Source organism: Peromyscus californicus, unplaced genomic scaffold, assembly GCF_007827085.1.
Source record: "Peromyscus californicus insignis strain IS unplaced genomic scaffold, ASM782708v3 Scaffold_20__1_contigs__length_68692818, whole genome shotgun sequence".
NCBI classification, from domain to species: Eukaryota; Metazoa; Chordata; class Mammalia; order Rodentia; family Cricetidae; genus Peromyscus; species Peromyscus californicus.
In genome coordinates, this window is record NW_026294503.1 from 848,481 (window position 1) to 861,233 (window position 12,753).

Sequence of the window (12,753 nt, forward strand, 5' to 3'; positions counted from 1 at the left end):
TGAACTACTTCCTAGATTCTTTTTTTTTGAGTGTGCCATCCATCTCTTAAAAAATCAGTCTAAGTCCTGAAGTATAGCTGTGTGGGACAGAGAGATTGCCAGATATGATTTTTGAAAGATCAGAAGACTAAAGATGTATCAGGAACTGAGAGACACATACATGAAAAAGCAGTTAAAATAATATCAGCTGTATATGGATAGCCCTAATATTCAGTTGTGACTGGTACCAAGAAAACAGTAGCTCTGATTCTTCATAGATGGCACACTGGTGGCCTGGCACTGCAGAAGGAATCAGCTACAAGCATATCATGTAACTCATGGCAGAAGAAAAGATCATTTCAGCAGACAATTTTTTTTCTGTTAATTTGCCACAGTTGCTCAAATACCTGTGTACTAGAATGTAAAAGCTTCCATTGTTACTGGAAGCACATGCTATCTCTCTACCATCTTCTAGGCTCTTTACTAGTTTTGACACAGGTACATACTTTCAAGAATTTAATTCAGCTTATTGGTTATGCTACCATTTGCTTCAACAGAATGACTGTGGGGTTTTGAAGACCCAAGTTAATGGTAATTATGTTTCTGTCTCTGTAAATTCATTATTAGTTCTTTATCATGTGTATACTGTGTACAGTTCTTATATTTCACTATTTCCCCTTAATGTTCTTTCATCTGCATGGTTAATGGGTTTTAGTTGTTTCAGGACACAGAATTCTTTCATTCCACTGCTACCTGGTATGTGATTCCTCTGTTTCATTTCTTCTAGATTTTCACATTTATATATGGAGATACAACAAACATCTTGTTGCATCTTTCTTTTTCTACCAAAGTGCCAAGGAATCTCTTGGCAAAATAACCAATATTTTTATAAGGTTTGCTACATATTGAGGGATCTCTATATAGACAGAGCAGACTGTGGAGACTGAGTCATGCCACCTGAGAGCATGCTAGCTGAGGTTTGGTTTATCTGAAGTCATCTGAAGTTTTCTCTTTCAGATTTTAATCTGTCCATGTCCTCAGTTAAGCCACCCTGGGAAAGGCAATGTGTATATTTAGTGTTCTGATTGAAACAGTAGTGTCTTCACAAAACACCTCCATGGACATCTGAATGTTGGACCAGAGCACTTTGTGGCCAGTCAAGTTGACACATAACTTTATCCACCACAGCAGCTTAGAAAAATAGGAGCTTAATACTTCACAGGAAATCATGGTAGGTGACTGATTTGTTATATTGTGAGAAGCTCAGGCTCATTCTCTCTGTCTTTCCATCTATACCCTCATATTTGTGCTGGCTGACATGTGGACACAGACAGCTATTGGTCCTTCAGGCTTCTACTCTTATCTAAGTAAGAAAAGAAAGGAATTGTCTCAGTCACTGTTCTGTTGCTGTGAAGAGACACCATGACCAAGGCAGCCATTATAAAGGAAGGCATTTAGTTAGGGACTTGCTTAGCATTTCAGAGGTTTAGTCCATTATTATCATGGCGGAGAGGATGGCGCCTTGCAGGCAGATGCTGGAGCAATATCTGAGAACTACATCCTGATCCACAAGCAGAGAGAGGGAGACTGGGCCTGATGTGGGCTTTTGAAACCTCAAAGTCAATGACATACTTCTTCTAACAAGGCCACACCCCCTAATTTTTGTAATCCTTTCAAACAGTTCTAATCCCTGGTAACCAAGCATTCAATTGTATGAGTGTATGGGAGCCTCTCTTATTCAAACCACCACAGAAGGACAGAGCTCTGTCTCTGTCTTGATATTTGTGTAGGAATATGTTCTCTCCTCACTTCTGCCAGAATCTTACTGTGAATACCATATCACAGGACTAACTTCTGCAAGAGGTCCACGTGAGGAATCTGGAAATGGGCTCAGAGCTTTTCAACTTTTGTAGAGGAAAGCACTTGTGAATGGCTGGAAGACATATGCTAGAGTTAATCCTCCCACTTGCTAAGTAGAATCCAGGTATTGATTCATAAAGTATTTAAAAAACAAAACAAAACTTTCTTTGCAGCAAGTTTTGATTAGCTATGTAGGTCTCAGTCTTTCTGTGTGCTGTTTTGTTATCGTGTGCTGGTTTGTTTGTTTTCTTCAAGGCTGGGACTTGAGTTCTGAGCCTTGCATTTACCAGGTAAATGTTCTATCATTCAACTATATTCTCAGCCTGTATTTTTGATTCTTTGAAAAATGAAATTTTAGGGCTGGAGAAATAGCTCAGCAAGTAAGAGCACTGGCTGTTCTTGAAAAGGACCCAGATTAAATTCCCAGCACCCACATAGTGGCTCACAACTGTCTGTAACTCCAGTTCTAGTAGATCTGATACCTTCTTCTGGCTTCTACAGGCATCAGACACACACATGGTGTGCATGCACACACACACACACCACACACACACACACACACACACACACACACACACAGAGGCAAAACACACATAAAATAAATATATCTAAAAAACTTTAATGGGATTTTATTTTATTTTGAAGGTGTATCTGGAAACAATTGTTTGTTTGTGTCCGTGTGTGTATATATGTTTGTGGATGACCAAGGTTGATGTCAGGTGTGGGCCTCATATTGCTATTTATCTTATTTTGTGAGACAGGATCTCCTATTAAATCTAGAGCTAGAAGGATAGATTGGCTACCCAGCAAGTCCAGGGATCCTCCTGTCAGTGCGTTCCCAGCACTGGATTACAGGTGTGCTTTGCTGCATCTGGCTTTTTTATATGGGTTCTGGGGTCAAACTCAAGGTTCTATACTTGCACACAGCATTTTAAAAACTAAGCCATTCTTTAGACCCAACTTTTTTAGAATTTTATTTAAATTCATTTCAAGTATTTCATCCTTGCTTACATTTTACATTTTAAAGATCTGTGATTATATTAATATGTGTTGTATAATTTATTTTTTTCCTTTTTGGACATTTTACAGAGTTTTTAAATAACTTTTATCTGTAATCCATATTTATTAGTAATAGGTTTTGATGATTTGTCTTTTTATTTAAAAATCTTATAAAGTATTGTCATTTTACATTGTACATTGTACTTTATTGAAATTTTTTGAATATTTTTATTATCAAATATATTCAGCATAAATATATTTGTTGAACACAAAGATATCATCAATCATCTATAAAAACTTAAAGTATGGTTGATCCTATAAATTCTTGCTTTATAGAAAGAAGAATTAGACATGGCTTTGACTTTTGATAAGCACATACTAGTGATGCTATTTAAGGCGCGTGGCTACAGTACAACCCAGGAAGAGCTGTAGAGGAAGGGCATCTCCAATGCTACCTAGCTGGTTGCAGAAGGTTTGTAGGAAGAGTCATCTGACTGAACCTGAAACAATATGTCCAACTATTACCACCTGGAGGGTCCATGCTGGAGAAGAAAAGGCACCTTCTGTTGAGTAAGAAGTCCGTGTGTGCTGCGGAGTAGAGTGGGACTTGTGGGGAACGGCAGGTGCTGAGGAAAGAATGAAATCATGGTCACATTTCAGAAGATGTTCCACAGCACAGCTTTGGACCTTCCTTTCTGATAGGGAGAGCAAGTGAGGAGGTCTCTACATGAGGTAGATGAGAAATACTCAGTCTTCCATTGTTATAGTAGACTGAACTGGGATGCCATGAGTTATACTACTGTATTAGTCCTTCTTACAAAAGGATAAATCAATATTTCACAAACCCATTTCTCTACAAGATGGAAGATGTGTGTGAGAGAAAAACTTTCCATGTCCAGTGGGGCTTAAGAAATGCTTAGTGAAGCAAGATTCCCGGTTCTGTTATTTTTCAGTGCCTATGAGAGACTAGTGTATGACCAAATCCACCAGTAGGGAAATAGGCCCCAACTTAACCAGGTGTTTTCTCTCTTCACCTGATAAGCTTTCTTAGGGTCATACCCAGTGGATTATGCATTGAAAACAGAGCTCTGGTGTTTCCTTTTTAAGTGCTTAATTGATGCTTTCTTTTATATTTATTTTCCTCAAGTCTCTCTCTTCCTCTCTCTTTCTGCAAGCATATAAAATGTGAGTGTGTATGTATACATTCACCTCTGGGAATGTAGGTGCATATGTGCTATGACTTGCATGTGCATGTCAGAGTTGTTCTTCTCTTTCCATCTTGTTTGGGACATATTCTCTTCATTACCCACCTCTATGCAAGCCAAACTAGCTGAGCTGTTAGCTTCTGGAGATTCTCCTGTCTCTGCCTCCCATAGGAGAATTGGAATTGCGAATACATACTTCTATGTCAGGTTTTGTACAGGTTCTGGGGATTTGAATTAAGGTCTTTATGTTTGGATAGGTAAAGCTTTACTCATTGAGTTATCTCCCCAGCTCTATTCAGTTTTTATTTTAAATTTAGTGAATAATGAGTGTTAAAATTTTCAAATGTCTTCACTTGATGTTAGCCAAAAAACCAAGAAGTACCACATGCTATGAGTTATAAGGTCAATTCTGTTGTGGTAAGAAGACATGGGCCCTTAGGATAATTTACAATGGAAATTTAGGCTGTTACTAAATGAAATGGCAGTGGTCCGAGTTAATCATTATCTGTTTGTCTGTCCATCACCAGCCTATCTACCATCAATCATCTATCAATCAATCTATCATCTATCATCTGCCTATCTATCATTACCTATCTATCTCTCTATTGTCTATCATTGATCTACCCATGGTCTTGCTATTTAACACAAATAGGGCTGCTGCCTGACTTCCTAGTCCCCTCCCTGGGATTACAGGCCTGTATTAATACACCCAGTTAACAGATATTGAGGTGCCCTTCAGTCTAATTAATTAGTTACAGGGTTTTTCTGTTAGAGCTGACACAGAAAACAGTGGATAGTTGATCACACAGGACATTTCTTTGGCTAAGGTTATAGTTGACACCAGCCAAATGATTTTGGTGTCTCTTATATCTTTATCACTTTCATCATCATTATTAAATAAACCATATACATTGATAATGTATTATTCTAAGTCTTCATTTTGATTAATACAGCTACAGATATGTTATATTAGAAGAAAAATGAGAGGGGAACCAAATTAATTCAGTGAAACAAGTATAAATAAACAAAACTGTATGAGAAACAAAATCAAATGGAAAACAGGTTTTGTGATGTTGAGTTTGAGTTACATATTACATTAAAAAATTAATATTTATGTCAGACTTTTTAAATGTCAAAATGTGAAGTGTAAAATTTTGGCTATTTAAAAATTTTCTTCTTTGGTTTCACAGGGAGCTACTTTATGCTGTCCTTGAATCTTCTCTGTATTTTTGTATTTTAGAGAAAGAAGCTAGAAGTTGTTCCTATGTGCTATGGATATTAAAACTCAGAGTTGCTTTTTCCTCTTAGCATTCTGACCATCTTCCTTCTTTTCATACTCTGGCCATATTGGCTGCCTTGTTCTGTTTGGGAAGACAATTGTCTCTGAACCTCTGCTTGTAAACTGTCTCCTCACTGGGGTCTGTAGAGCTTAAGATACTGATCATGTCTGTTGGGAACACACCCCAATGCAGCTCTTTTCCTTGTGGAATAGATTTAGCAATCTGACTTTTTCTACCCTTTCAATTGAACTGCAGAAGTTGAGAATAAAAAGTGGCCCCCACCCCCACCCCACTTCTCTCCTGGGCAGGTCTTTTGTTCTTAACTCAGGAGGAAGAGACTGTTTTGGTTATTCCCTTTGTGAAATTACATGGTTGAAACTTTTGTGCTTTTGTGTAGTTAATGACAGTATAAAAGTCTTAAATGAAATTACTTTTACTATTGTTAATGACAGTTTAAAAGTCTGAGATGAATTTACTTTTAAGGTGCTAGATCTAAAAAGAAAAAAAATACAATAAAGCCAATTGTAATTATTCCAAGAGAGTTACTTTTAAATTACTTTTTAAACCAAACAAGACCTTCTGCTAAACAGAGAAAGTATTTCTTTAATAGCATCTCTAATAAACACATTTTTAGAAGTTCAGACACAAGAGCCTGCAGCTTCAAAAGCTCAGCCTGCATGCCATTCTCATGATCAGATCCTTTCTTCAGAAACAGTCCCAAGCTCCAAGTGCTATGAATGTATTAGTTTATGTGTTATTTGCACCTATAAAACTCAGCATTTTCCTCCTGGAGACAAGTCCATCCTCCTATCATGTGCTTTCCATATCAGCAGGCAACTGCTCTCTGAGACTGCTGTGAGTCCTGTACATTCAAAATCTTCATCAATGTAAAGAGCTGGTGTCTTTAGAAAGAGCTAGTCAGAGTGATTAGCTTTAAAGACATTAGATGTATGTGTGGAAATTAGGTGGGAATTTTCAAACTTACTTGCTTAAACATGGCATGTGTTCTATGGAGATATGTGGAAACTATTCAGGTGTCTTCAAATTATATCACTTTTGTAAGATGCACAAGAAATTTAATGAGATTTGAGGGCCTGATTGCAGCTTTCAAATTTCATTTTTATATGTTTATTTTAAGTTCTGTGTATATTATCATAAATCTTATAAACTAGGTGTACAGAAACATAATTTTTCAATGAGAAAAATACTAAGATTCTGTCCTTTAAAATCTGGAACTTATGGCTTGATTTTTATAAATGGATGTTTTACTTGCATATAATCCAAAAGTTATGAAATCTATCTCCAGCTTGCTTAATGTTGTCATTTTGATATGTTCACAGGGTTGTGCAGCCACTATCACTAATTTTATAACATTTTCATTATCACCCTAAAGAAACTTTGTACCTGCTAGTATTTACTCACATTGTCCTCTTATCCACCATTCATAAACAAACTACATTGCATTTTCTACCTTCATAGACATGTTTGCTCTGGACATGTCATATAAGTAGAATCTTACAACATGTGTTTATTTGGCTCTCCTCTCACTTAGGATAATGTTTCCAAAGTTTATCTTTGTTGCAACATGTACTAAAATATCATTTTAAATGGTTGGATAATATTCCACAGTGTGGATATACCACATATTATTTACCCATGGATACTAGGTTTATCTACCAAGTGCTTTTTGACTGTTAAGAATAATGATTCTATATGCTGTGTAAAAAATCTATATTCAATACAAAGTAAAGTCCAGATTATGGTTAAAACCTAAATGAAAAACAAAGAAGAATGCTGCTGTGAAAATTTTGAGTGGGTGGGTTTTTTGGTTCACTTGTCACTGAGTCATACCGTGTATTAGTTTTTTTCTTGGCACTGGGACAAAATAACTGACCAAAGCGACTTCAGGGAAGGCATGCTGGAACTCATGGAGACAAGAGCTTATAGGAGGAAGTTCCTCATTTTCCTGCCAGATCAGGAAGCAGTGAGATTGGACTTGAACCTCACGTAGGTATCACCTCCAAGGACTATCCACAGTGGTCCACTCAGCTGTATAACCACAGTCCCAAAGTTTCCACAACCTCCTGCAATAGCACCACGAGCTAGGGCCCAAGTTTTCAAACCCATGGGCAGCTGTGGGTACTTCACAGATGCTAAGTACATGCCTAGTTTTTGAGGAACTATAAATTGTTTCCCAAAATAGGTTGCCATTTACCTCCCTGCCACAGCAGTGAGTATCCCATCTTCCCCACATCCTCCTCAGGACTAGTTTCCAACTGTCTTTTCCCTCAAAGCTGCTGCTTTAGTGAGTGTAAGGTAGCATTACCTCATGGTTATGAATTGCATTCCCCTGTTGACAAAGGATGTATACTAATTTTTTTCATATTCTTACTACTCATTTTTCTACCTTCTTTGGAAAAGTATCTATTGAGTCATGCTCTTCCATTGGATTTTGTTTTCATTGTGGAGTTGTTGGAACATTGTATATGTGTTAAACACTGTTTGATTTTAGCATCTTGATCATACTAATTTTCTGAGTTATTCAGAGTTTCAGTCACCATTACAGATACCTGAGATGGATTTTAAAAAGAAAATAATTATTTTGACTCCTATTTTATGGTTTTAGTCCAAGATTGGCTGTAACCATTGCTTTATGGTGAAGGTATATCAGATTTATTATGATGGAGGATGGAGGAGCACATGACAAAGGCTTTCAGTATGTGGCTGCTATGACACAGAGAATGTCTGTGGTAAAGGGCTTACTTCTCTTTAATTTTATATGGGCCCCAGCTTTTGTATGATACTGTTTGCATTCAGATCTCACACTCAGAAGTGCACATTAACCTTTTAGATATCTCTTCAAGCAAGTTGAAAACTTACTATCATAGAGACTGAGGATATGTCTCAGGGGGTCAAAGTGCTTGCCCTGAGAGTATAAGGATCAGAGTTTGGATTCCCAGGACCCATATAAAATGCAGCCTGCCTGCCTGTTATCCTAGAACCTCAGGAGGCAGAAACAGGTGACCTTCAGGTGTATGCTAGCTAGATTAGATGAATCATCAAGTTTTGCATTCTTCATCAAGAGATCTTGACTCAGTAAAAAGGCAAAGAACACTAGATAAAAATACCTAATATCAACTTCTGACCTCCATATGTACATATACATGCACATGTACAGTTGTATACCCACATCCATGTGTGCCCACACATATGTGGATCCACACATGCAGACTTGAATACATACAGATGAACCATCACAGATAATTGTCTCCTTTAGTGCCATAAATATAATACATTTCCTTTTCTTCTAACAAAATAATCAGTATTTCTTCATAGTTACACAAATATTTTTTGGTTGTTTCACTGTTTTTTCTATGTAACTTTCTACAGCATCACATGGTTGTATATTCTGTTCTTTGTGTTTGTATGGATAGAGGTAGCCGTGCTAGGCAGTAACTATAGAGCTGAGAGAATCTGAACCGGTTTCTTGTCACAAATGTGAATCTTGTCTATAACCTTGATGGGTTTCAGAGGCTCCCTTATCTTCTCTACATGTGTTCATTTTTTTTGGTTACTCTTGGTTATGACAGTATTGTCACTATCCTGAAGAGATTATGCCAATTTGCCACATTAGAATTATCCAAACTACAAAAAAATGTAACCTTTTAAATGGCATAATTATTAAACTTAGATTTGTGCAGTTTTATAGAAATTAAAAGTTATATTCATATAAAAAGCAAATGTTTCTACTCCACACATGCATCAGTAAAAGTCTGGGTCAATATATAAGGTCTTTGGATAAGTTTTCACTTTTAAGGTAATCTGGTGGTGCATTTTCTCAAGTCCTCACACAGGTATTCAAGAATATCAAGATGGTGTGCCCAAGATTCCAACAGCCTGTATCACAGTGGAAGATGCAGAAATGATTTCACGAATGGCTTCTCGTGGGAACAAAATTGTCATTCACCTGGAGATGGGAGCAAAGACCTACCCAGATACTGATTCCTTCAACACTGTAGCGGAGATCACTGGCAGCAAGTATCCGGAGCAAGTGAGTGAAGAAGGAGGACATGGTTTCTAGCAGAGGACATTCTGGTCAGGCGGCCATTTTTAGAATAGTTAGAAGGAGAGAACATGAATCTGTTGAGATGGTCCTCATAGACTCATTAAAACCTGAAGCTTCATATATTTTCCCCCATTAAAATGTTCACCACACTAATGAATGGAAGACAAATTCAAGGGCAGAATAGGACCCATAGTGTGGAAAGTCAATCTGAACAGAAGAGAAATTTGTGTGTATCCCTTTAGAGCTAGAAATCATGCCAACAATTGACACTCTGTTAATTTTATGAATATTTTAAAAATCATTTCAAAGTACAATAATATAGAATCTAGTTTCTTCATTATGAATCAAGGAAACTAACTTATGTAGAAACCCACTTGTCTAGGTCTGCACACAGCCACAATGTGTCTGGCAAAGGACTCAAGCTCAGAGAAATACAAATTCTAACCAAGCTTTAGTCTACAGTTCAAGTGAGGATTCCAGATTTCATAAGTATATTTCAAATGGTTTTAGAAGCAGATCTATGCTAGTCAAATGCTAAATAATGGGCTATTTAGTTTCTGGGCTTTAGAGAACTTACCTCCAAAGAAACTGGCATGTCACTAATCTTTATAAAGACATGTGTCGCTAGCAGAATTAGTGTGTGAATTAGATGAGATGGTATCCACCAGATAGCTTGCATGTGTTGGGCTCATCATAGGCACCCACTGAATTTACATTTACTTAATATAATACAAAATACGCAAAAATGTTTTATAGACATTCCAGTATAAATCTTTATTAGTAGCAACTATAATTCTGAAAATGCAACTTAAGTTATTCAGAATTTCAGATTTGTATTCTTGTGACAGTGTCAGTGAGGTGAAGGAAAAGGTTATGCCTGATGATAGAGAAGTGAGATTCCTGCACAGGTCTGAATGTTGCATGTCTGTGCTCCAGTAAAGACTCCTTTAAGGTTAGGACCCTTTCTTTGCTTCTCAGATTCCAGAACCTGGGCATCATTATTTATGATGTAATGACAAAAACAAGATCTCACCACCACAGAGTCAATTAGCCATAGAGAAACTGACTTTAAATGTTGAGAAAAGAGTCCTTTTGGGAAACTGGTAAAGCAGAATAGCCAAGAGCCTGTATCCCAACTAAGAGTCATCAAGTCCCTTACAGTCTAATCTTCACTGGGGTTGTATTAGCAGCAGAATCTGAATCTCTGGGTCGCAGAGGGAGTGCATTATGGGATTCTTCTGTAGCAGCCATGGTATGACAGGCTCTGAGGCAGTGAGTTCTTGGGAGCCAGAAGCTGAGATAGATCTGGCTCTGGCAGCTCCCAGGAGGTCATGGGTATTTTCTAGCTGGGACAGCCGGAGCCTCTTTCTGTAAGTAATAAATTATCAATTTAAGTGTGTAGTTGAGTGAACGTTGAAAACATATGCAGTAACCATTACTCCAACCATGACAGAGACTGTTTTTATCACACAAAGTCTCCCTTGAGCCTTCTTTGTAGTCTATTTCTTTATTTCTCTTCCTAATGACAAGAACTGCTCTTCTACTTTCAATCATGAGTCGTGGAGGAAGCTCTGAGAGGTGAAGTCCTGAGTGGATGTTGTTAACATTGCCATCAGGGACCGTAGCCTCAGACCCATGGGCGTGGCAAAACCCTTTCTGTAACCAAAGGTGGAACTTTCTGTCCCATCAGCCCAGTTAGACCTGCTGGTCACTTCCCAAATTACTACAGAGAGGCTTATATTAATTGTAAATGTTTGGCCAATGGCTTATTACTAACTAGCTCTTACATTTAAATTAACCCATTTCTATTAATCTATGCATCATCACAATGCCCATGGCTTACCAGTCCTTTGGCATCCTGCACCTTGGGCAGTTGGCTTGCATCTGCCCTAACTCTGCTCTTCTTCATCTCCATCTTTAGTTTGATTGTACTGCCTAATTTTATTCTGCCTCACCATTGGCAAAACAACTTTATTATCAACCAATGAGAGCAACACATATTTACAGCATACAGAAAGACAATCCCTCAGTATTTTCCCTTTTCTGTCTAATCAAAAAGGAAGGTTTTAACTTCAGCATAGTAAAATTACATATAACAAAACAGTTACCAAGCAAGAATTACAGTTACAGTATCTAGTATATTTGTGTTTGACAAAAATCAGAGAAAAACTCAATCATCTTATCTTGGTGAGTTTAAAGTTTTATATCTAGTTTACATTTTATCATAACTAATGGAAATTATAATTATAACTATCTAGTCTTCAACTCTGTCAAAGACTCCAGAAGGATGTAATGTTGCCTAATGACAGTGACATCAGGCTGTCTGGATAGTCACCCAAAGTTTTTCTGTAAAATGGTGGGACATCCAACTTTGGCTTATAGACCTAGAATATTTGACAGACTTTTTTTCAGAAGCAGGTAATTTTGAAGGACTGTCATACCCTGTCTTGGCAAAGTTCAGCAGTCGCTTTTCTTCATGTCCTGCTTGTCCAGATTGGACCACATACTTACTGTTAGCAGTCAAGGCAAGGGCAGTTTCTTGCCCAATAGGCCAATTTTGCCAAAAAGAAAACAAACTCCTTATGGAGTGTCTTCAGTGTCCATCATCCTCTTAAGAGTAAATTGGTACTGCCAGGAGCAGACATGCTTCACTGTCATGAAAAGCCTTATATTATTAAAACATTTTAAATGCCATATTCTGTCGGTCTTTGAAGTATTTGAAGATTACTTATCTAATTGAAATATATCTTTATATACCTAGAAAACCTAACTAACATAAGTTTGACTATTATAGATGACTAACTATTAATCTGTATTTTTAATTATACATTACATTTTTAAATGAGCTACATAAACACAATGCCTTAAACAAGAGTAGAAACATACATACAGTATAACAAAATTGACTTTAAATTTGTATCAATAAACCAAAATCCATACCAATGTAAAATATTTTGAGGTTAACAGTTGTTTTTTGGATTAAAGTAGATTCAATAATCTACCCTTTTTTCTATCACAATAATCTATTCTTTTTCCCATCATTTCCATGTCATATTCACCTTTCTTCTTTAGAAAGAGATTGACTATAATCAATAACAATTTATAACCAATCCCCTAAACAAAGACAAGCATCCATAATCTATTTTTTGGGACCATGAACATAGTTCTCTAGACTACTTCCTGTTGGTTGGTGGGCACTGGTAATCTTTTTGGGACCCTGAGAAAATTTAAGATAATTGTTAAGTCTTGGCTGTAGTATTTTGTGAGGCTGGATCATCTTAGCCAGTGGCCTTGAAGCTATTCTGGATGCTGGATCATTTAGGCCGTTGCTTTCATTGGTGCCTGGTCCCCTTGCTCTGAAAAT

The 12,753-nt window shown here is 37.2% G+C and overlaps 1 protein-coding gene across 4 annotated transcripts in view; it reads left to right on the top strand.

Annotated features, from left to right (window-relative positions):
- Positions 1-12,753, top strand: part of Cpq (carboxypeptidase Q) — a 429,801-nt gene that overhangs the window by 145,018 nt on the left and 272,030 nt on the right. For all 4 annotated transcript variants that reach the window (XM_052747578.1, XM_052747579.1, XM_052747576.1 and 1 more), the window contains exon 4: positions 9,167-9,374. In XM_052747578.1, the coding sequence (XP_052603538.1) occupies positions 9,167-9,374 (208 nt within the window). The remainder of the gene's footprint in view (positions 1-9,166; positions 9,375-12,753) is intronic.